This window comes from Camelus bactrianus, chromosome 17, assembly GCF_048773025.1.
Source record: "Camelus bactrianus isolate YW-2024 breed Bactrian camel chromosome 17, ASM4877302v1, whole genome shotgun sequence".
NCBI lineage: Eukaryota > Metazoa > Chordata > Mammalia > Artiodactyla > Camelidae > Camelus > Camelus bactrianus.
Window position 1 is genome coordinate 24,326,009 of NC_133555.1, and position 26,144 is coordinate 24,352,152.

At 41.0% G+C, this 26,144-nt stretch overlaps 1 protein-coding gene across 5 annotated transcripts in view; it reads right to left on the bottom strand.

The window, feature by feature from the left end:
- The window catches only part of PTPRG (protein tyrosine phosphatase receptor type G), a 673,139-nt gene that overhangs the window by 215,920 nt on the left and 431,075 nt on the right, over window positions 1-26,144 (bottom strand). For all 5 annotated transcript variants that reach the window (XM_074344575.1, XM_074344574.1, XM_074344576.1 and 2 more), the window contains one exon: window positions 4,769-4,864. In XM_074344575.1, the coding sequence (XP_074200676.1) occupies window positions 4,769-4,864 (96 nt within the window). The remainder of the gene's footprint in view (window positions 1-4,768; window positions 4,865-26,144) is intronic.

Sequence of the window (26,144 nt, forward strand, 5' to 3'; positions counted from 1 at the left end):
CTGTGTTAGTGTTGGGGTAGGCTTTTTGTTAAAATAATAGGCTCTGTGTTAGGTAATTGCGCCCAACTGTAGGCTAAGTGTTCTGAGCGTGTTTCAGGTAGGCTGGGCTAAGCTATGACATTCGGTGGGTTAGGCCTATTAAAAGCAGTTTTAATTGAAGTACAGCCATAAAGAGAAAAATGCCATATAATGTCACTCATATGTGGTATCTAAAAAAAAAAAAAAAAAAAAAAAGGACATTATTAAATGCATTTTTGTCTTAATGATATTTTAAACTTACAAGGGGTTTATTAGGACATAACCTTATCCTAAGTCGAGGAAGATCTGTTATCTTAAATCAGAGCTAATTAAATCTTTTTTGAGTTATTTTCAAAGCAAAGTATCCTTCTACAAATTGCCTAATCATTCCATTGTCATTTCACCTTTCCTATAAACATAGGTTTTCATATTTCTTACTTCTTTAAACACATAACCCATGTATAATCTTATCAGAATGGAGCAATTTAATGACTTTTCATATTTTACAATTTGCAAGGGAGAGAGGTAATTAGGTTTATTTATATATTTTTTGGAGGAGGTACTGGGAATTGAACCCAGGACCTTGTGGATGCTAAGCACACGCTCTACCACTGAGCTATACCCTCCCCCATCCCCAGTATTTTTGCATTTTTGACAGGAACTCACATGGGACTAACTAGTAAAGAATAGTGGAGGTTCTAGTTTAACAGAAAATAATTATTTTAATTTTTGTACTAATATAAATTAGCTAAATAAGCATTTATTTCTTCTCGTTAGTGGATTAACAACAAATATCTCCATCCCTCACCAATTTCTTATTTTAACATATTTATTTAAAAAATCCTTTAAAATCGAACTTCATCCTTCCTTTCCCCTATATCTTTCAGAGGGTTGTTAGTCACAAATGTGTGTGAACTAGAAAAAAAAAAAGGTGTTCCTTCCACCAGATGCGTTACTAACGTATGCTGGAAAGCTGTAATAAACATTCCTCTCAGTGGTGGCTATGAAGCGAATGCACCTTTCTAGAGGTATGTGCGCCCAAGTGTGTACAACCATGTGTGGCTGCCATGATCTGTCATCTCCCATACACGGAGGTGATCCCTCCTTTACTGGTGTTCACACAAAGCACTCAGAGAAAAGCTGGCTCACTTTATTTCAGTATTGAGAATGACCTTCAACTTCGTCTGTAACCAACAGATGTTAGGCACTATTGAAAGTTACTGGGGTCCAGATTGGGGTCGAGATCTCAAGGCTATGTTGACATGAAGTCATGAAGAAAATCTCCTGGAGATTGTGTTGCCATGGAAAATCACACTCTTTCCAAAGTAGACAGTCACTACTCAAGTCTTGATTATTACTGCATTGTCAGGAATGTTATGTAAAATCTTCCACATTTAATTGAAGAAAAAAATTGTGAACACTATGTAGCTATCATAATCATGGCCATGAGACACAACAGGACCACCAACCAGCAGGCAGCCTCTTGTCTTGCCCAACATACGCTTCCCTGGTCAACCATATGCCTGCTAGGTTTGTGCTTGTTTTAGTGTTTTGGAAACATAAGAACATCATCATAACTTACCACAGCAAACACAGACAGCCAAAACTACCCAGAGCAATAGGCACATGATCAGGAAGAAAAAAGAAACAAAGATAATGAAAGATTTGAAAGTGTCAGAAAATTATTCCAGTGTACGGAGCAAGATGGCACCAAGGCTCTAACATCTACACAGAACGTAGCCTTGCCTAGAAGTGTCCTCATGGCTCATCTCCATCCTGTCACTCTGGATAATGAACATGTGAGTTTATGAGCACCAAGTCAGAGCACAGCCTCTTTACAAGTCGAAGAGTTTCCCCTTTCACCTCTTTCTAGCCATTATCACATGGGACAGTGATAGCGAGGTCCTTCTACCAGACAGGAACTGACTACATTTATCATATATTATGATCTATTATTATAATAATATAAATATTTTTATATTTATATTATAAATTTATAATGATATAAATATATTAAATATTTAATGTAGCAATTGGTACCACACCTGGCACTGAATCAGTGCTGAAAGAATGATAAATACTGCTTCAATACAAAAGCTGAATTTCAATTTGAATTTGAAAATAAACATCAAGATTTCTCTATCTGGGGGAGAAATACCAAACTCTGAAGTTTAACATTCTCATAGAAAGATTCAAAACACAAAAATCTCAAAATATTGGTTATAAAGAGACTGCCAAATAAAAGTAACAGTAATACTGCCTTCTTTCCACTGCTTGACACAGTGTGAACTCAGATGCATAAATGCATCTTATAAGGAAAACAAAGAAAGCAGTTCAACACAGCTGCTATCTAAAAAGAAAAAAACCTATTCTGTTTTATATTATCTGCCCTCTATTTTGTGTCTACAGAACAGCAAGCCAAAATCTGGAGAAGGACTTACCATGAGAAACATACATTAAATTTCTTTGTCAGTGAAGTACTACTCATGTCCTAGAAATACTTTAAAAATCCAAAATCTAGATTTCACATTGAGGTCTTTTTGCTGATTTGTATACCAATGTTCCTTGCCTGTCCAAGATTTTTATTGGTCTTCTACTTAACAATGAGTTTATAGGCCTGGAAAAATAGAAAACTTTTACATAGAGTGTGTTTTGAGCTAGACTTTCTGGCACTCATAAGAACATTCTCAATGTTTGTTTTCCTAGAAGAAGGGTGACCTATAAAACAGAACCTGGTGGGACGGAGCATGGGTCACCCCAACAGAGGAGGAGACAGGGGCAGGAGTGATGGCAGGGCTACAGGCGTACAGGTCCAGTAACAAGAGCAGCAGCTTGCCAAGAGAACAAAGGTTAACTATGTAAGTGGGAATTGTTTAAGAATGCAAGTTCAAGTGACCCCAGAGGCAAAAGGGGTCCAAACAGAACCCAAGTGAACTTCCAACAGGGTTGTGCCTGTTGAACAGACTTCTGTTCATACAGGGAAGACACATACACCACAGGGACTTCATCCCAAAGAAACAGAGATGGATGGATATGGATACATGTTTTATCTAGCATTTACTAAATGTTACTCTATGCCAAAACCCATACTAGGACTTCATTTAATGACTACAGTCTTGATGATGTATAAGTTGCTATCCCCATTTCAGAGATAACGATGCTGTGGTTGAAAAGTTTAGACAACTGCATCGCCATTATGCAGCTGTGAAGAAGAGAAGGGATTCAAAGCAAGTATTTCTGACTCCACTGAATAAGCTCTCAGAACACCATGCTCTACTGTGATTCATGAAAATAAACAGAGGAAGAGATGTGTGGGGAAACAATGGGGACGATGGGGAGGCCAGCATAATGTGGAGCACAAACAGATGACTTCCAAGGTATCTGATCATGACCCACAATAAGACCCACATTTCATATCATGAACCAATACACACCTAGTATGCATGTCTGTGTATAAACAACTAAAAAAATCAAGTTCTACGAAGATATTTACCCTTAGTATGTGTGGGACACGTGGGTATTTTCTGTTCTATATTGTAGTATTTCTTTATTTAAAAAATGCAGGTCAGAACTCACTGAAATGACTTCATGGCTCACTAGGAGGTCAGAAACCTGTCTGCAACCAGTGTCATAACCAATGCTGATGACCATCACCCTTACTGTTTCTGAAGTTTGGACAGGAGATGAGGCTTCTCAACATTTCATATGTAATTTCTCACTGGAGCCTTTATCCAAGACAGAAAAGGGAGAGGGGCAGTTAAGAGGGAGAGAGAAGCAGTGGAGAGTGTCCATCACTAAAAAGGGGCAGTGAAATTAACATGCTCCAAACAAGAGTGGCTTCATCTCCATGACAAAGAAGCCTGACCCAGAAGACCCCTGTTGAGGAAGGTTCTGAAGTCCTTAACAGTTCCTCTGAGTTGTCAGAAAGACCATATCCCAATGACTCACTGGTAAAAGGAACACCTGTATGTAGTCTTTATGCAAATTTTAAGACTGAAAGACAATTCATACACCTACCACTCAGGGCACCTTCCCACACAGACAAAGCACCTGGCCTCCTCTCGGGTATTTGCTGAAGACACCCCATGAACAACACTACTTTCATTTGATTTGACTTACTAAAGAGCCTGGACAGCATTATCCACATAAGGATGCAAACTTCGGCTTCTAGGTAAGGAACCAACACGTGAGCCAGGAATACTCATTAGTACAAACACAATAAAGAAGACAAAGAAAGGCTGGGAGATCATAAATGTACTAACTTGGAAATGGTCTCAATAAAAATTTTAGTTACCATGGGGATTACCTGGGGGGAGAAAACAAATGAGATCTCTTTAGAGAAGTGACTAATGCTATTTAGTAATCTACTTGCAAATAAGATCAGATTTTAAAGTTGCTCCAAAGAAAACCACCTTTTATTTTTTTTACATCAGCCCCTTAATATGCTGAACGAACCTGTTCAAAACGCTTCAGCAGTGAAGTAACTTAGATGATAAATGTGTTCTTCAATCTGTGCACCAGTCAAGTAGCAATAAAATCAGAATAATTCATGCAAAAATTTTCATTATGTTTCTAAACATACTTATTTACATTTTAAATCACACATTAGACAATATGAAATATCTTTCATTTGGACAGGTGTGAACTAGAAAACAGATGCATTCATTAAACATGGAACAATTCGGTGAATTAAAAAAAAAAATACTCAGAGAACTATTTGGTCGAAGAACTTGAACCACTGCTAACTTACCTGAAAAAATATGGCCATGGCTCCAATTATTCTGTTTTCAGAAATTGCGGTTTGAAAGCTGTCAAAGTCATCTGGATTGTAAAAGAAAATCTGCATCTGTAAAAGGACAATTAAGAAGTGTATGAGGAGAAGACATTAGGAAAACCTATGCACAAGTGGACAGAACAGTATAGTCAACCCCGATTCCCCGGCATACTAAAATTTTGCCAAATGTATTCATCCATCCATATTTTTTTCTTTGCTCAAGTATCTGAGAGCAAGCCTCAGACATCACATCATTTTACCCCTACACACCTTCAGTAGGTACCACTAAAACACACATCTTTTCAATTAACTACAATGCCTTCAGGCCACACAAAACAAGTAACACCAATACCTTCTTATTACCTAATACTTATGTCATGGTGAACGGTCCCTATTAAGAAGCAAACGTTTAGTGGAGTTAAATACCTTTAAGTAGAAAACAAAGCCTGTGACATTCAATCCACATGTTGAAATTATAAATGCTTAAAATGGGCACATCTTTACAGACAATGCCCATTCTAATGATGAGAATTTGAGAGGGTTTCTCAGGAGTTTTATGAAATAGCCCAAATGGACTATTTTAGTCAATCCGCAAAGAAATATAATGGTAATTATAATAATAATGCTTTATATTTTACGGTTTGCAAAAGGCCATCTCATTCATGATTTCACTTAATCCATCTAACCACCCCTGTGAAGACTGGGCAGAAATGATGACACTCAGTTAATAGTGCTTCAGAAAATTAAATGCTGACTTTGTTAAAATCAGTGGAAGAGTGTAAAATCCAGGCGCTCTCATCCAAACCTTAAAAACCTTCTCTTACATTTGGCAAGGGTTTCTTATTCAAAGAGCAGAACACAGATAAATCAACTTAAAACCATGATACAATTTTGATGCTTAAACATTCCTTGATATTTAATACAATTCGGAGAACAAAAACAGACCTCAGAGTACTCCTGAGAGACTACATACGTGAGAAAAATAAAACATCTGGGCTCCTAGTCAAGCTTCCTCGTTCACTTGCCTGTGAGACCTCAGGCAAGGAAGCTAATTTCTAAGCATCAGTTCTCGATGTATAGAATCAAGCATGTCTCCTTGGTCGGATGGGTGTGGGGATCAAATATGTCAGTGCAGTGTAGGGTGGGTAGCCTACTGCCTGGACCGATGGGGCTAAACAAATCGCCATCATCAACAAGCTAACATTCGGCAGACATCTTAAGATTTCTAGTAAGAATATGATTCCATTGAACCTTCTAGAATGACCCCTTCTCCTTACAGAAAATCACATCTCCTCTATCATTAGCTCTCTTCCAAGACCTCTACTTTCCCACTGGTCCAAATGACATGATGCTATGTTCTGAACAACCACACCCTCGATGGAGTTTGGAGACTTGCTGTTCAATCGTAAATTCCAAGCAAGGAAAGGGAAGTCAGAGAGATGCGCTGAAGTACAGGTCAAAGGTAAACAAGAGTCCTGCTGACTGAATGAAGTAAGATGCTAAGAACAAGGTGACATTTCTTCTCTGAAGGGTGGAGTCAGGGAGCCCAAGCCAGGACACTTTCTAGGAAAAGTCAGATACCCAAGTGGACAGGAGAAGGACAGGTGGATTCTTTTGGAGAATATTCTGTCTTATGGCGACTTGTTTAACTTAGACTATGAATTCCCACGGATGCCGGCAGCTTCTTACAAATGTGTTGCCTTTATGTCTGGACAGCGATAGACATCATGAACTTACTCTGAGAAAAATCCATTCAATGAGGTGCAGATTAAAACAGTTTAATACTGGGCGAATTGCTTCGGGTACAATGCTTCTCAACCAAGAAAGAAACTCCGCACAAGTATATTCAGAAAATTACATGTCACTTTCCTTTTAAAACCCAGGCCCTCAAATGAAGTAAGTTCACAGAAGGTTTTCTTATTCTTCGGCCCATGAACAGGGGCGGCATTGTTTAATGCATCACCTGAATAGTGTGTGATACAAAATACTTTAAGACCTCTTCAAGGGCATTTTCATTTACAACTGGCTGAGGAAATTCATTTTTAGAAAGTGTCTTTGAGTCCTGGCTCCACCCATCAGGGTAATAAAATGTCTCGTACTGAGAACAGCAGCATAGGTCTGAAATATCAATTTCCCTTGCTATTTCTCTCGGGTTGTAGCCTACTGAATTACGTTAACTTTGAAAGCTATCTTAAATATAAGAATGAGTAAGGAGATGGAGTTTTGCTGAGTGAATTGGACTTTAAATTATTCTGTTGTTATTGGTGATGAGACAGATTTAGGCACAGGCTGGAGATTTACTTGCCAGAAACATCTCTGGAAGGGGGCGGGGTGGCCACTTAGTATCTTGAGTAGCCCGTCAACTCTCTGTATCTGCTCCCAAGTGCCGTGCTCGGAGCCTTCCATCAGCATTCCCCAAAGTGTGTCCTTTCTCACCATGTGAGTCTAAGTGTCGCTTACTATACAGCAACTACCCTCCTGAAGAAACATCTATTGCTGTTCTGTACAGCCTTTATCCAGTACCACCAATTATTTCATTCTACCCCATTTACATTCTCCTTGCTCTCTCTCCCCACTCTCCTCACCATTATTTTCCGTGAATCATTTGATAGTAGGTGGGAGAAAAATATGCCCCTTTACTAATACATATTTAGGTGCATAATTTCTAAGAATAAGGACATTTTCTTATATAACTACAGCAAAATTAATAAAATGAGCACATTTCACCTTGATACAATACTATTAATCTCACTCACAGTCCATTTTCAGGTTTTGGCAAGTGCCCAAATCAAGTCCAGTACAGATGATTATTTTGGTTCTTGGTCCAGGAATCCAGTCTAGGATCAAACTTTGCCTTTAGTCACCATGTCTCTTTATACTGACCCCTCCTACCCCCAACTTTCATCCTGGACAGCTACTCAGCCTTTTCTTTGTCTTTATTTGGTAGTTTGAAGTGTGCAGGCCAGCTACTTTGTAGAACTGGGGTCATTCTCATGGTTTCTCATGATCAGATTCAGGCAGTACGTTTTGGGCAGGAGACCACAGTTGTAATACCATGTCTTCACAGTGCACCGTATCAGGGAATATGTCAAGTGGGCTTATTCTATCTAATATTAGGGGTGTTTAACTCGATCACATGGTTAAGGTGATGTTGGCAAGGCTTCTCTCCTTTACAGGTATTAATGTTCCTTTTGTAATTAAAAAGTACTCTGTAAGGAGATGTTTTGAGATTACATGAATGTCCTGTTTCTCATCTAACTTCCATCTACTAGTTTTAATATCCACTGACGACTTTCTAAATCCACCATTCCTTCTATATGCATTAGCAGCATTATAGTGTAAGGAACAGCCTTCTCTTCTCCAGTTTATGTATTCATCCATCGGTTGATTTATAGCAGTAAGACTCACTTATTTTTGCCTTTATTTTATTCAGTGGGTTATAATCCGTTACTACCAGTATTTATCTTTATGCCCAAACCATCTCAGATTTGCCCGGTAGGAGACCCTTCAAACAGATTCCTTCATCACTCTGCCACGTTCCCATCATTTTTCATTTTTAGCACCTCCTTATTAGCTGGCACAGAAATTCCAGGCTCCTCTTGTATCTTCCCTGCTTCAGCCCTAAAATTGGCTATTTCTTGAGTGAGCCCTGGTTCCTTTTAGAGGAAATGGTATTTAAAGACCAAACACCCTTAACTCAGTATTTTCCAAATATGTTTGGGATTGGAACACTCTGGTTTTTCAAGAAGGCTCTGTAAGCCTATTCCAACCAGGACCCAGACAGCTGAGTCAACTTTGTGTAAATGAATGTCCCTCCATCACGAAGGGTGTTATGAGATGTGTAAGTCTCCCCAACAACAGGAACAAACTGCATGAAGGTCAACCACAAAAGCCACTGGTAGACTGCGGGCACCAGGGTGCAAATGAACAACCAGTTCCATAAAATCTCTCACACTCATGAGCAAGAATTGCAGGCCTGGACTGATCATTCAGTTCTACCTGGCGGAATGGCTGGAGTGAAAAAATCTCCAGGGACACTTCCAGCCAGATCAAGGTGATAGATAATGTGGAGTAAACTGTGGCATAACCTGACATCTGGACAATGGAATTTTACAGGGGCAGAAACCCCATCACTGAGCAGGAAGCACGTGCTAAATTATAGATATGGAGAATGCCTGAATGAATGGCAACACTCAGGTAACAGGAAGGAGATGCAATGGGTTCTGTGAGCATAGGGCTGACAGCAGTCAGTGCTCTGTGTTTCAGGGTACTAGCATGATGTATACAGAGTTACCCACAAAATGCCAATTTACCTTTCCTTGCTCTATTTTTCCTCTTACATTTAAAATTATTCTAGTTGCAGTCTGATTTAAACCTATGGACATGCCAGGTTTCCAATCTGTATCACTGTCTGTGTTATACCGTATCAATAGAAACCAGCAAATCTGAAAACCAGTGCCATTTATATTTTTATTAATGTTGTTACTTTTAAAATATTTAGGGAGTGCCTACTGTATGTCAGGCACTGTACTATCACTCATTAACATTTAGTGAGGGAGGTACCACCATGATCATCATTGTACAGCCAAAGAAATTAAGTGTTTCTACAATTACAAAGCTCTTAAAGAAGGAGGGTGGGGTTGGAATAGAAATCTAATTGTTTCAGTCTTAATCAAGGTCTTAATCACTGTACTTCCTTCCAACAGCAAAAACATTTGCTCACTGTCTATTATGCACAAGGCACTATGACAGAGGAGGACACAATTTGTGCTTGGAAAGACTAAAACATCAGTAACAAGATAAAGGTTAACCTTTTTTTCTTTTTAAATGCCAAAGTTGAGTCATAGGTAGATATATCTCAAAAAAGCATAATAAACGGCTCATGGTCATGTGAGGCATATCTTAAGCGAGTAATAAAATAATATAAGCAGGGGGCAAGAGGGGATATTTTCTTCAAGGAGGACTTCCCGTTCTCTGATCTTACAGTTGTTTGTGTAAGCCAGCTCTCACATATCTGTTGTAATGATGGCAACAAGAAACGATCCCAACATAAGAGTGGAAAATCCAACAGTACTTTCTTTGGTGATTTAGAAAGCTCCACATTTTAATGTCCTTTCAAAAAAACTTACTTTCTACAGCGTGCACCTCCTTCCCTTGGCCCCCACATACATGGCCCAGGAAAAAATTCACAATGAATTGAAAAAGGAAATGGCATGCAGACAGCTCGGAGGAAAGGCAAGTTACTGACAGATCCATTAGACATTTCTGGGATACTGTTGTTCATCTTTACCACAGAGGAAGAACTTACAGGAAACGCTACAGGAGAACAGATGAGAGGTAAACGTGATGAGAGAAAGATGTGACTAAAAAGGCAACAGCAGAATTAAAAATCACATAGGAAGCAGCAGAAAACAGAACTGAAGAGGTCAAATGTATATTTCTGATCATTCGTGGCGCTAACCTGTAGCCAGTCAGTTGAGAACATGGTGGTGGACAAGAATCAGTTGCCTTAAGAATAAAAATGTGTAGTGAAAGCAAAGTAAAAATCTAGACTTCATTAATGATCGGCTGGTTCCACTTGCTGGATGATTTCCAGAAGCTCATGTCAGAATTAAGCTTTTTGTATAATAGGTTCTTAATGTAACTTGATTTTTAGATTATGCTGGACCCTAACTACCATAAAACCAGATCACGCACACTCAATACACTAAATTCTAATTCTTTCATTTTGTCATTGCATCAGACGGGCCAACTGATGCAGGCAGGGAGGCTACCTGCCTAGTTAAAAGGCTGTCTTGCACAGTGCTGTTATACTAGTAATTTATTTTTGTAATGAATAAAATGAGTGGGGGCTCTGTTAGCAAAGACAGTCAAATGATAAAGTCGCCAACACTATGAAGAGGTTCTTGCTATCTCCGGAAATAAATAACATAACAAGATGAGTAGCAAGGAGAGATCAGGATACTAACAGAATGAATGGATTTAAACTGCGGGAGAAAATGTTCAGGAAGGTGCACATACAAGCCAGAAGCACTACTAAATGGGTAAGTGGCCCCAGGTATGATTCTACTAAACACAGATTATGTTACTTTCTCTTGAATCTACAAGGAATTTCAAACCATTTTCTACCCAAGCAACTCTAGCCTGAAATTTTCATGCCCCAACAGAAGAAAATCTATTCACTTAAATTATGGAGAAAAATGATAAATACACACTATGTATATTATATAAAATACATGACACAAACATTCTGAATTCAGAATGGTGATAGGTAATGATAAGTTTTTTGTTTTGTCTCAATGAGCAGTTTTTATTCCCAGGTACTTTTTAAAAGGATCATTATTATATTTTTACCTCCTGTGGTGGTTAATTTTATGTATCGACTTGACAATGGTTATGGTGCCCAGTTGTTTGGTCAAACATTTTTCTGGATGTTGCTGTGAAGGTATTTTTTTTTTTAAAATGTAACTGCCTTTTTCTTTTTTTTACTACAACCAGAGTGGTACTTTTTTTGTTGTTGTTTTTGTTTATTTATTTATTTATTTTTGGTTTGCTCTTGGGGTTGTTTTTGGAGGTGGGAGGTAATTAGGTTGGTTGGTTGGTTTATTTATTTACTTCAGTGGAGCTACTGGGGAGCCACTGGGCCTCCTGCATGCTAAAGCAGAAACTCTACCACTGAGCTATACCCTCCCCCTGTAATTGCTATTTAAATCAGGAGACTCTGAGTAAAGCAGATTACCCTCCATAATGTGGGGGCCACTTCCAATCAGCTGAAAGCCAGAGGGCTCCCTGAGAGAAGGGAATTCCACCGCTAGGCTGCAACACAGAAATTCTGCCTGAATCTCCAGCCTTCAGACTGAAGACGGCAACATCAACTCTCGCTGGAATTTCCAGCCTGCTCTGCACATTTCATACTTGCCCACCTCCACAACGGAGGCAGCCAGGTCCTTAAAATCTCAATTTCTCTCTCCCTGTCTGTCTCTCTGTCATATGTAATTCCTGTTGGTCCTGTCTCTCTGGTGAACCCTGACTAACATACTCCTAAATCTCACTACTGATTTTAAGCAAAACATACCCAGATATATGTATATGTGTCTGTGCATCACATATAAACCCATTCTGTAACCTCGTTACTTTGAGTTTCTTTGAGCTCTGAGCTCTGTTCTCCTCATTCATCTCTTTCTAACAGGCTTCTCCCCTGGAGAACAGAGCTCCTATTAGATTCCAGTTCACACTCTGTGACTTAACACAAAAATGTCCATGAAGTTGACAGACAACACAACTGGGTGATATTAAAAGACCAAAGGACGTGGGCTATCACATGAGGCCTGATTTGTATACAGGAGACACCTGAGATCTCTAAGGCTCAGCGTCCCCTTCTGTCAAACAGAGGTAATGCGTACCTCATTGGATTGTGGTAATAAAAGTTTGCTACTCACATGCTTCGGAGAAGTAGGAACAAACTCAACAGCTCTCACTTTTTGTTATTATGTATTTCTATTACTTTCTTTATGACCAGAGGGAATATGTAAATTAAGGCGAAAATAAATTGTTTCCATGGGCCAGCCAACATCCCAATGTGCCATGCCACAAGGCGCAGCAGAGAAACCTGTGTGTGGGCTTCACACAGCCTTCACTGGAAGAGTATTTTTAGAAGAATGGTGCCCCAAAGAATAGGAGGTATTCAACATCTTTGCGGGCAAGGCACCATTTAAATAAGCATTCTGAAACGTTCGCTTTACACAATATCATTAATCATGGAGTGCACTAATCCTTAATTATTTCCCTTTTCCCGTAACATGGAATTATCTTCAACTCTTTACAGCAGGAATCCAAATTTTGGGGGCAGAAGAGCCCCAGTGCACACTAGGGCTATGACTCACACACAACTAGGTGTAGGGGTGTTTTGGGGATCGCTTTTAAAACTCTGTGTGTAACTTGTTTATGCCATTATAAGTCTATTTATTAGCTGATTTTCGGAATTTCTGGTTCAGTGATGCATCTGATTAGTCACATAAGAATTTAACTTTAGCAGTTGTCTCTTGGTAGGGAAAAGTTCAGGCTCTTGCTTCCAATAGTAAGGGATTTATTTACTATATATGATTCATGAGTTATTTTTTACCATTCTTCATAGGTTCAGACACAAATGAGGTTGGTTGATGATCTGGTCCTTTATTGGCTAAGATTCCCTTATCCTGTAGTCAGCAAAGAGGTGAGTAAGCCACAGTGCTCCCATTTAACAGCTGTGTGACCTGGATGAAGTCAGCCGCCCTCTCGGGTCTTAGCATCCCCATGAGGAAACTGAGGATCAGAAACACATCACTGGGCTCCACTGGGGATTATATAAAATAACTCAAGCAAAGCACCTCCTACAATGTCCGGCATACAGTAAGCCTCCGACCGATCCACATGTCTTTAAAAATTAGTTAATGGGGGGTAAAAAAAAGAAAGCAAAAAGTATAAATAAGTTAGTGAAAAGGGCTGTCTGCAATAATCCTGACCTGGACACTACACTACACAGAAGCTCATCAATAACGGAACACCTCACAGAATGCCCCGCAACGGCACGGAACGGCGTAGACAAGTCTCACAAGCAAGGCTGAGGCGCACAAGATTTGTTTTTTTTCTTTTTTAAAGGATATGCCGTGTGATTCTGCCAGTATGAAGTACAAAACCAGGAGAAACTCTTGGAGTTAGAAGCCAGCATGGTGCTTACCTCTGGGGTGGGGCAGGAACTGGGAAAGCGATGGTGAGGAAGGTGAGGGGTGGTGAGGAGAAAGTGCTCTTTCCTGATCTGGCGCCTGGTTCCAAGCATGTGAAGATTTGTTCAGCTGTACACTGATTATTTTGTGAATTTTCCTCTTTGTATGTATTTCAATAATAAATAAATAAAATCAGTGAAATGGCTGCGCTTTTGAGACTGGGACAAATAGAACATAATCTTCTCGTTATCATCATGGAGCAGGACTGAGGTTGCTTCTCGGCTCTGCATCTGTTCAATTCAACAGAGAGGCTGCTCTAACCAGGAGTAAGGCTAGAGACAGCTGACCTGCCTGACAGAGGGAGTTAGGGTGGCTGGCCCGGGGTGGGGTGCAGAGTCACGCCAGCCTGGGACCCAGTGACAGTGACACGGACCAAGCCCTGCTTCTTTCCACCCTTTCCCTTGAGGCTGATGCTACAAAACAAGAGGCATCCACTTCCTATGAAACTTTCCATGAGTTAATCCCTTCAATCCTTCAGGGGGTAGGTATTATTATTTCCCCCATTTTATACAAAAGGAAATTAAGGCTGAGTTATTGGGTCTTGTTTAAGAAGTAATAAAGCGAGGATTCAAACCCAGGCATTTGATTACAGAGCTCACACTTTAAAAATCCTCTCTGTATAACATCCTCGTCAGAATTCCATTAGCAAAGAGAACTCAGCTGTTAGTTATCACTAGGATCCCAGTGCAAGGCTTCCAGAGTGGTGGTTCTCCACCAGGGGTGGTTCTGGGCCCCAGGGGACACTTGTCAGTGTCGGGAAGCATTGTTGGCTGGTGTAACTGGGGGGCGGGGGGAGGCTACTGAACACCCTGTAATGCACAGGACAGCCCCCCCACCAAAGCCAGTAATTATCTTGTCCAAAATGTCAACAGGGCTGAGGTGTAGAAACGCTGCCCATATCCACTGCCACATGAAACCTCGTCTATGAATATGGAAGAGCACTTTGTTTTTCTCTCTCTTTCCTACTACTGAACTTTCTGGGAGGAGGAACAAGCCTGCTGTGATGGGGCTCAGAGATTGGGGAGTCTTGCCCTTAGCCCGTAACCCAGTAACATCAAGACCTCATTCACCTATTGGAGTTACTGTAATATCCTTCTTTTCTATTAAAACACCCTTTCCCTGCTGGCATAGCTATTTTGTACACAAGCCTGGTTCTGAAATGCAGTGGGGCTTAACACCTTGGACGCAGCGGAGGGGGAGGGGGATCCCTCGGCGCATCTGGAACTCATTTGGATTTCAAAAACATGAAAATAACCACCGCCGTGTTTGTGCTCTTTGTAATACGAAACTTCTTAGAAATTGCTTTGTACTTGGGAGGAACAGCCACATGATTCACCATGAAATGAAGTCTGGAAAATCATTTTGGATAAATGGACCTATAAATTCAATAGAATTTCCATGACAACATAGACTGCAACACTCAACCACAAATAAAAGGTTATAAATCATTCCAAACCAACTAGGAATCAGCAATATGTCTCCCGTTTTGAAATACGAGAAACCCAAAATACAGTTTATTTGTTACTTACTCACCCAAAGTTCCCATTAAAGTTCTTTCCTCACTTCGGATATTGTATTTTCTACCCCATAATAGGTTTTGGGGAAATGAATTTGCAATTAAGCTAAATAAAATTAACACAGGTATAGAGCTGGCTGTATCCCTCACTTTCCCCCAGCCAGAAGCCTGCAAGAAACCTCATGCACAAAGACAAGTTATGCAGTTTTACCCAGAAAACTGCATTGTGCCCAATGCTGCTGAATGTTGCCATAAGACAAAGGTTCACGCAAAACATTTCTGAGAACACAGAGACAAGACAATCTGGACACTTCCCCAAAGCGTCTGAGTTCTATAAATCAAAACCACACCTTCTAGTGTTCTAAGGGCAGTCACCACAGGAAGACATTTTTTTTAGATTATCTGCGTCAGTCGAACTAGAACATTTGTTGTTTAAAACAGCTCTTCTCTCCTCAGGTCATCTGCTTAATTCTGGTGGAGGTGCCCTTCCAGTGGACTCTTCTAGGTCCAGTATGCTGGGACCTCTTCCACTGGGTGGTGCTGGCCCCAAGACCAAGCACGTAGAAGGTACTCATTGAAAGACTTTATTTACAAAACAGAAACAGACTCAGAGAAGTACAAAACAAACTTACGGTTACCAGGGGAAAAGGGGGTGACAAGGGATAAATTGGGACTTTGAGATTTGCAGATACTAACTGCTATACATAAAATAAACAACAAGTTTCTTCTGTCTGGCACAGGGAACTATATTCAACACCTAGTAGTAACCTATAATGAAACACAATATGAAAAGGAATATATGTACGTATATGTATGACTGAAACATTATGCTGTACACCAGAAACTGACACAATATTGTAAACTGACTATACTTCAATTTTTTAAAATGGAGAAAAAAAAGACTGTGGAATGAATGAGTGGAAGGAAGTTACTTCTCAGATGGGAGGAAACGCATGCATGGCATCGCTCACTCTATTGAGACCCTCTCTGATTTTAAAGTCTCCCTTACAGTTAACAGCCTTGGATAGATGAGTGGTAGAGAAGGGAAACCAATTTATGGAGCTATGGACTCGGCTTCCAGAAGGGCTACACATCAGAAATACTGAAAGGCTGCACATGTGTGCACTGACAGCATCTATCACTTTTCATCAGGCGGACTCTCATGGTCCCATCTACTGCCACATGCTGAGAACTCTTCAAGACACATTCTCACCCCTCATCTCCTGTGCTCTGTAGCTTTCATCAACATCTTCAAGGACTCTGCAAGCCAGAAAGGTAAGAATCACTACTACCAAAAAAGTATGTGACCATGCCTCTATGAGCACAAAATCCTTTTTCTAAGTTAGATCCCTGGAAGTGGTTCAAACTATCCCCCGAAGGAGGAACACACAGGAACACACCTTTTATATTCTAGTCAACGATCTTCCTACCACTGCTGACACTGGATTTATAGAGCCTTCTCATTTTTCACATGTTGGATGGGACACTTCTATTTTCATTTTTTAATTTTCCCAATAACCAGTAAGAATGAGGATCTTTATTCATTCTCCCCACCCAAAGATCTTCCTTTTTATAACTGAAGGAGGCACTGTATTCAGAAAATTAAGGCTTTGCCACAAGGGTTGCAAATACAAAGACAAATATACAAGTACCCTTATCTTGCCCTACCATGGTGGGTATCGGGAAAAACCTGACATGCATGGTAGTTAAGAGAATTGGTAATATAACCTGCGGTGGCAGGGGTGGGGGGGGAGGGGAGAAAAGAGACTGACAATAGGCACTGAGACTGAAACTTCTTGATGATATGCTGCTAATGGAGAAGGTCAAAATGCAAAATAAATACACATTTAAAATGCCACACAACAAAATATTCGTTGGGTATGAATCGGCAAAGATACACAGAACTAAGGAGAGGACAAAAAAGGCTCTGAGAACAAACTAGTAACACAAACAAGTAACGATGGTTTTCTCTAGGGAGGGGACTTGGATTGGTTTGGGGCCAAGAAAGGTGGTTTGTTTTACAACAGCTGTTTAAAATACTTGCTGGTTTTAAATAATGGTTCACCTGGAGGAAAAAATAATCTCCTTTAAAACGAGGGGGGAAAAGAGAAAAATCAAAAAATAAAAGAACAAAAATCAAAACCCCCACCACTACTGCAGAGGGAGAAGGCGAAGCTAACGGATCCATTCGGGGGACCCCACCCAGAAGACCAGCCTTATCAGCAAAGTGCTCCAAAGGAATGAATCCGTCAGCCCCGAGGGACAGACAGTGCAGCAGCACCCAGGCTGCGAGCCTGCTCTGCTCCCACCTTCACTTTGACACGATTCACTCTTCTTTTATTTCTGCCTGCAATGAAACACACAACTATTCAAAGCTCACTAACACTCCAAAGGAGGGAGGGGAAAAAAGAAAAGACGGAGCTACTATTCCTGATCTACACAGACTATTCAATTCACCTAACACAGCTGCTCTGTTTAAAAAGCATATTTATTTAGACTAATAGTTTCCCACTTCCCTAGCCATAAAATTACAGTGTGCACACCTAGTAAACACAAAGTACTAATTCTCCCAGACCATATCTCAGGTCAGAAAAACACCAGTGAATTAGGGAGCAAAACAAGGCTGCCCAAAGCTGGGCAGAGCCCCAGCTTTGCCGATGTACTGGGTACAGCCTGAAAAAGAAAATTTACGAGAAGCTTTTAGGAAGTGGTTGAAAGACTTAGTGGTGAGGAGGACAGAGTACGGCCACCACCATCACTTTGATCGTAGTTCAAAATCTTCTTGGGTGATGGATCCTCTTTTCCATGAATTCCCCATAGTTTAATTTTAAATTGCAGAAGCTTATCATCGGAGCAAACACACGGTGGCACAGCAAAGAAAATCTAAGTTCCCATTCAAGCTCTGCCTCATCTGGTATTAAAATCGAGGGCAAATCACTTAATATTTCTAGATCTCTGTTTTCAAACATGGAAAACTGAGATCATGTTATTAGGTCAGTTTGGATAATGACGACTTAAAAAGAGGTTTGATGATTGACTATAAACATACAGGTTTGGTGGCAGAACTAAACACCACAGGGAAAATAAAAATGCCACAAAGCCTGTGGGATGGTATCAATATTATCATTGTCCTCATTATTACTATAACTATTATAATTATTACATGAAAATTCTTTTCAAAAAATAGATGTCTATGTTCAACTGACTGTGCAGTTCCAAATTCACTAATTGTATGACTTTAGATCAAGTCTTCTGTTGATGAGATTTTCCCATTTCCTATTCTGTTCCACGTTCCTTTCTCCCCCAACATTTTAATATGAAGAAAAAGAGCAAAGTTGAAGAATTTAACTATGAACACCTATATATCACCCCCTAGATCCTATCATTAGTGTGCTAAGAAACTTGCTTTATCAAATAACAATCCACTCCTCTATCCATCCATTTTATCAGGTACTGAGTTTTAAAGGGAAAAAACCCAACAGCGTGCCCCGACAGCCAGCCAGTCAAACTAGTAACCTCAACATGAAGAGAAAGCAAGCAATGTTTTTCAGGCTTTGGGTCCCAGCCAGAGAATGTCTTGCTGGTTTGCAAGGGGGTTAATAACTTCATTAATGAGAACACCTTGAGATTCTAGTAGCTACATCTCGGCAGGGAACTGTTAATAATTTGGAAGAAAGACAGAGTTTAAGGGATGGGACAAAACCAACAAAATATCTAAGCTATGGCTTTACAAAGCCAAGAGTCTAAAAGGAGACAATGTCCGCCAATAACGCTGTTATTGGTCGGCTTCACTCACACCCCATCTTGATTATCTAATACTAGAACACATGAAGAGAGGCGCCACATTAAATACAATTGTGCTCAAACACTCGTTATATTCGTCCTGAACTTACAATACATAATGTAACAGCGAACACACACAGAAGTCTATCTAGGAAGTTTGGTTCATAATCTTCACATCTGAGATACATCCTCAAAATCCTCAACCAAAGAGTCATCCTTACAAAATTCCAGCCCCAAATCTTCCTGAAGACGGTATTTTAAACCAATAGAAGCTTAATCTGGCCACCTTATTTGGGATTCAAGCAGTGTCACGCATGTTACTAGGGAGATTCATGGAGTTCAAGAAGCATTATTTATAACAGCAAAATACTAGGAACAAATTCACTGTCAGTCAGTAAGATAATGGCTAAATAAATTGGCTGCAAACTGTGGAATATTATGCAGCTCTTAAAAAGGATACTGATTCTATATCTGATATGCAGGGATACCCGTGATACACTACTGAGTCAAAAAGCCAAGTTATAGAACACAATGTGCATAACTGTCTCATCTATCAAGTAAAGGAAAAAATAGAGAAATGCAAATGGGGAGGAAAAAATAACCTGGAAAAATTCACGAGAGATGTAACTATGGTTACCTCTGAGAACTGAAAATGCAGAGATAGGGATGAAACAATGGCTTCAATTTTTACTTCATATGCTCAGTACTGTTTAAAGGTTTTGCAAGGAGAAGAATTTCTTTTGTAAATATTTAAGATAGTAAGTAAAAGACAGCAACCACAAAGAAACACTAAAACAGGACCAAACAGCACATGGATGACAAGATGTGGTATCAAAACTTACCAGGTATTGACGTGCATATAGAACAGTGCATATTGTAAATGCACTTGTAAGTAACCTCGAAGTTTCCAAGCGAGCAGGCCTGTAACACTTCTGGACCTCAGACGCCCCACACGCTTCCATCTGGTCACTTCTCTCAACCAAGACTAACTGTCTCCTGACTTCCAACAGCAGAGATTCACTCTCCTGATCAGATGGCTTTCTAAGCTCATTCTAAACAAGAGATTCTATGATCTTTAGAGCAAATCCTTTCTGTCCTACCAGGCCTCAGTCCACATTCTTACAAGGCTGACAGCTGTAAGACCGGTGAGTTCTTGTTCTCTGGTTTGTTTTATGGATGATGGGGGTTTGTAGGCACATGTCAGAGTCTTCGGGGGCGACCTTGTGAGCTACTTTCAAGGTGACTGCTAGGAGGTTATCCAAGGTTCCACAATTTGAGACACACCACATTTAGAAATCATAATCTATACTTCTGTGAGCTCCACTTAATGAAACAGCCAGTGGGCCGTGTGCTTTACAAAACTAAGGGAACATTTTCACCATGACAACTCTCCCAGGGACCTGCTGCAGTTGTCCTCAGTTTTCAGACTGGAAAAGGGAGCTACAGGAAAAGTGTAGGAACTGCTTCAAGAACAGACTTGCTCCTCCCCAGCAGAGCAGACACCTGGGGATGCGCCCCACGGGGTCGATCAGATGCTGGATGATTATTCACTTCCGCCCACTGAGAGTGGGGTTCTACTGTGGAGCCCTCAACACTTTCTGGGGTGATGGTCGCTCATGGGCAAAGGGCAGAGCACACACCCAGAGGACACGAAAATGCAGCTCAGAGCAGGAAGGAGCCTTGCTCTGGGATCTCAACTTGAGTGGGTTCTGACCCTCAGGGATGTTTTAATTCTTCAGGGAGCCTGAATGTGTTTTTTTTTTTTAATCAACACCTGCTTTGGTACAATACAAGCTCCATCCTATCTGCTTAGATGCTGTTAGCACTCAACTCAACCTGGTCCCTACTCCCTACTCAGGTCACACTAGCCAGCAGCACGGGGGCATGTACACCCCAGGACAGACCCACTTGGCACATAAAATCCCCGCAGCCATGAGCACAAGGCAACAACGGGAACCAGAAGAGTCCACAGGAGATATTTCGTGGATGCTAATAGGATGGAGATGAGGGAAGGGCTTTAGAATCAAAACAGACACGTTGAAACTGAACATCCAGATGTCATCACTCTGTCAAGCGCCCTGTTCGCCATAAGGCAGACTTCTGCCTGCTTCCGAGGTGGAGGTTAGGAATGGAGTTCTACAGACAAGGCACAGAAAAGGAACACAGCTTGTGTGGAGGACTAGAGCTAGGGAAACACAGTTCTCCATCCTGCCTTCTGAAAGGCTGCATCCGGGGATCTGCATGCTGGGGAAACACATCCACCCATGCACTGTTCTGCTGTCAAAGGGGTCGCTGGTAGGGGCCATATTTTGACTCGGAGCACTGTATTCCGTTTTAATACAGCACAAATCCTGGCCTAAAGGCTGGAGGATTGGGCTTTATCATTTCTTCCAACACCTACAACTCAAGTATTTTTAACATGCTGGCTCTCTAATTCCCACCCACAGATTCCTCCACATGATTGTCTATTTGTGCTTCACGGAAATACTGTGTCTTTTCATTCCCAGTCTCAGAGCATGGGGTGGTGTAGAACATAGAGCTCTCTGAGTCTTCTGAGTCTTAAAAAGCACGTTAAGACCCATCTGGAGCTCTTGGGCATTACCTTTTTGGAACATTAACTGCACAGCAGATGGATTTTTTTTCCTTTTCAAAACCATTCTAGTGGGCTTCCAGGTCATCAACATCGTGGCTCCCGGAGCTGTGAACCTGTTCGGGCACTGCTCTGGCAGAGTTATCTTTGTCAGTTGGCACTCCTTGCAGTAAAGCTCTGAGTTCATTTTCCAGTTTTGTGAACTGTTACCAGTGCACACAGCCACATCAATGGTTGGGGACAAGAGAAAACGCACTGACTGCGGGGCATGATAACGCCCTGGGGTGTAGATCCCCAACACTGCTCAGGAAACAGAGTCCTCTGGGTGCCCTGGCAAAACAACCCCCAAAGAAGCATTTCTCCGAAGGGAAGAGCATCTCCATCTTCCTGAGCAGGACAAAACAGCGTAAACTGGAGGATGAAGGATGAGGTGACCTTAAGTCAGAATTTCCCGAGAATGTGCCCAGGTCCAGCTTGAGAATGGCTACAGCTTCTCACCATACAGAGCAGCATAAAAACCTCCCAACTGTCCTGCAGGTATGACCAGGGTTTACCACCCTCTTTTTGAAAACCCTGATCTTGGGAAGGGGAATAGCTCAGTGGTAGAGCACATGCTTACCATGTACGAGGTCCTGGATTCAATCCCCGGTACCTCCATTATTAAAATTAAAAAAATAAAAAATTAATTAAGAAAAAAAAAAAAAAAAAAAAAGAAACATCCTGATCTTAACTGCAAATACCTCCCCAAACAGTTAAATAAAAACATTAACTTCAGGTCTGCCATCAGAATCACTTGCATTTTCCTGGAAACGTGGATAATCCCTCATTGTTCAGATGAAAGATCTTTACTCTGATTTCAAATTTATTCTGAAACCACTATCTTGCTTGAAAAAAGAATCACATTGTTCAGAGAGCTGGTTTAACATGCTCTGGGTCTTTAACTCTCCATTCTTTCTGTCGTCCTCCTCCTCATGTCCATGGACACCACAGAGCCTCGAGTAAATTCAACAAAAATAGCTTGTCTCCTTCACACTCCCTCCCCACTGGCAACCACCAGTCTAGGCAAAGTGCAGCAAGCGCCAGGCCAGCACAGTTCAGCCACAATGCCGTTCCTCCCTTTCGAAATCAGTGATTTCCAAACAGGGGTGACTCTGCTCCTCAGGGGACCCTTGGCAACTTCTGGAGACATTTTTGATTGACACCCTGTGGCAGGGATGCAACTGGCATACAGGAGGTAGAGGCTTAGGCAGCTACAAGGCACATGACACAAAAAAGAATTATCCAGCCGAAAACGTGCTAACGTCGAGTTGCCCAGTTCTGTTTAGACTCACTGGACGACTCAGAATCCTCACACACAGAAGAGTACATAACTTCCATCTCAGCAGAGAGCAAAACCTTCCCATCTCATGACACCTGGGCTCACATTTCTTACCTGAGCACATTCCCAAAATCAGTCCTGTCTGGACAAGATGCTCACACCATGGTGTCTGCCTACGGAGAGCTGAGTTAGGAAGCACACGATACACTTGGGTATGAACCCCGGGGCCACTACATCATGGCAGGGCCATTATTTAGGGCCGTGGGCTATGGAGTCACACGAACCTGAGTTCGAATCCTGTCTCGACTGCTTTCCAGCTGGGTGAACTCATGCAATACTATGCTTTGAATTGTGTTTCCTAAAAAAAGACGTGGTCCTAAACACCAATACTTATGAATGTGACCTTACTTAAAAACAGGATCTTCGCCTATGACCAAGTTAAGATGAGGTCATTAGCAAATATCACATCATATCACTTATGGGTGGAATCTAAAAAAAAAAATTTCACAAATGAAATTAAAAAACAGAAGGAGACTCACAGACACAGAAAACAAACTTATGGTCACCAAAGCAGAAAAGGGGGGATAGGGATAAATCAGGAGTTTGGGATTAGCAGATACACACTACTATATACAAAATAGATAACTAATAGGGTCCTACTGAGTTGCACAGGGAATCCAGTATTCAATTGCTTGTAATAACCTATAATGAAAAAGAATATATATATATATATATATGTATATGTGTATATATATATATATATATATATATATATATATATATATATATACCTGAATCACTATGTTTTACACAAGAAACTAACATAACATCATAAATCAATACTTCAATTGAAGTGAGACACGGTAAATCTCTCTTGCTTCAAGCTCCCCCATTTGCAGTAACTTTGTCAAGGCAGCCCTAGAAGAGAGGCACAGGGAACCTGGCGTGGGTGTTAGTTTCCCGTATTTGTTAAACGGGATGGGAACATAATGGTGTCTAGGTCTCAAGGTCGCTGTGAACAGCCGATGTGACAGAGTGAAGCCGACCCACCAGCCGCGTTAGATGCTCGACAAGCGGGAGCCGTTCCTGGCAGGAGCGCACCTGCCCTCAGCCACTGGAGCCGTTTTAGCTCCACTTCTGCTGCACCTTCAACCTTTTTTTTTTCTAACACATTTTGCAATTCTAATCCCCAATGCAAAAAAAGGAAGCACAGTGACATCTTTAAAATGAGCGTAATGCTATAATCATAGCCCTGTATTAATGACTGCTTTAAATTTTGCAATGCAGTGGAAGCGTGGACTCAACTGCGCTAATACTTGAAACATAATTGAGCCTTAATTACAATATTAACCACAATAGCAATTTATGATGTGCTTCTATCAATTCAGAACAACCAGAAGCAGGCAAGCTTCAGATGTAATTCTACCTGGAAAACTCCTACTCATCGTCTTTCAAGATTCGAATTAAGTGTTACCCGCTATGTGAAGTATTTCCTGACCAGTAAGCCTGATGGGGCTCCTCATAGGATCCCGGAGGCAGCGACTACTTTCTGCTCCCAACATAGGCTGTAATTCAGCCTTTGCCTTAGAAACTTTTTTGGCAACAGACATGCCTCTGCTGTGTAAGCACTGCATGGTCAGAAACCACATCCTTTTTATCTTTGAACGCCCTGTCACATGCTGTCACGTGGTTAATAAATGAAGAAATAATGCAGTTCTGTTAATACTGTGAAATGTGATTTTTTTTTAAGACACAAACATAAGAGGGATTCCCATTTCGTTTCCATTTCCATTAACCTGAGAGAATTCAAATGTCCCAAAGAGATGCGTGGTTAAGCGGCTGTTCCAGTCTCCACTGTGAGCCTTCCCTCTTCTTCCTTATGGGGTGTTCTCAGGCAACCAGGTGAAGCCCACCGACACCAGAGGAACCACTGACTTTCCTGCTTCTTCTCTCTTCATCACATTACCTGGCCTCATGTCTTAGTCCAAGGAGGCCCCCTACTGTCAGGGAACAGCGAGCTCACCAGATCAACTGAGCCTCACAAATAGGTCTGGGGACACTCGTATGTTAGCAAGCTGCTCTGAACAGGTACCACGTATATTAAAGGCCAACTGGAGAGAGAAGAGAAAACCATGATCCAAAATAGTAGTAATACCACCGAAGGCCTACCAGAAGATCCTGGAGGCAGACAGGACTTCTCCCTGCTCAGAGCGATAGAAGTTTTAGTGTCCCAAGAATAATACTCGAACCCAACAAGAACTAGGACAGCAGCAGCAACTATCTGAGGTCATGAACAGGCAAAGGGGGACAGAAAAGGACCAAAGTCAGCACAGGGAGTGCTCAGAGGTGAAGGTGAGGCATTAGGGAGAGGTCAAAGGTGACACAAATATTTCACATCTTGATCTGGATGGTCGTTACATGGGTGTCCACATATGTGAAACCCATCACATCTTACATTTACTATGTGAAAACTTTAACTCTAGGTATTGCTGTACCCCAAGAGAAAGTTAAAATATTCAGCACTGTCTGAACAGCTGGCTTGGCAGAGCTAGGAAGCCAAATTATCTAACCGCCAGTTTGAGCCTTCTGACCCTTTAAAAGCCTTGAGGGTGCGGAGAATACTGGGGATGTCAAGATTTTAGTTTACATTCAGATGAGAAGCAACCTCAGAATGGAGCCCATTCCCTAGAGACCCAGCAAAGGGCCCTGAATGTAACTCACTGCACACTGTTACCCCAACACCACAGGTGTGAACCAGAAGTCATGCTTATCTTTCCTTACAGCAACAAATCCTGCCTTCAGAATATTAAGCACCAGCTTAGAGAAGTTTCAAATATATTAAAAGCAAGGCAGTGAAGTTGAAAATACAGATAATCGCTTACAAATTACTGATTTCCTTTGGAGAGCAATTACATTTATAAATATGAATACAGTCTATATTAAACCAAGAAAAATGACACTCAAATATCTGTCAAGAGTCTGATGTACCCTAAGGAAAAAAAAATTTTTTTTCAAAGCCAGAGAACGCACATGAACGCATCCTTTTGTCAAATGGTCCTGAAACTGGAGAAGCAAACGGATTCAAGAGACTCTGATCTAAAGAACAGTTTAAAAATTAATGTGTGGTATGAGCTGATCTGGCTACTCCGGGTATCTCCCTCTATTCTAGCAACAAAGCAACATGCAAATGATGTTGACAGAGTGAAGGCAATTTAGGAACATGTAAATACAGATAAGGTTTTTTTTTACGGTTTAAATCTAACACTAAATGGCAGTTTTATTTTTCCTTCTCTTTTGTCTTTTTAAAAGTCAAGCAATAAGGAAATGAAAGGCTAACCAAATGTACCATAACTTGGGATCCAGAGCTCCAAAGAGTGGCCATT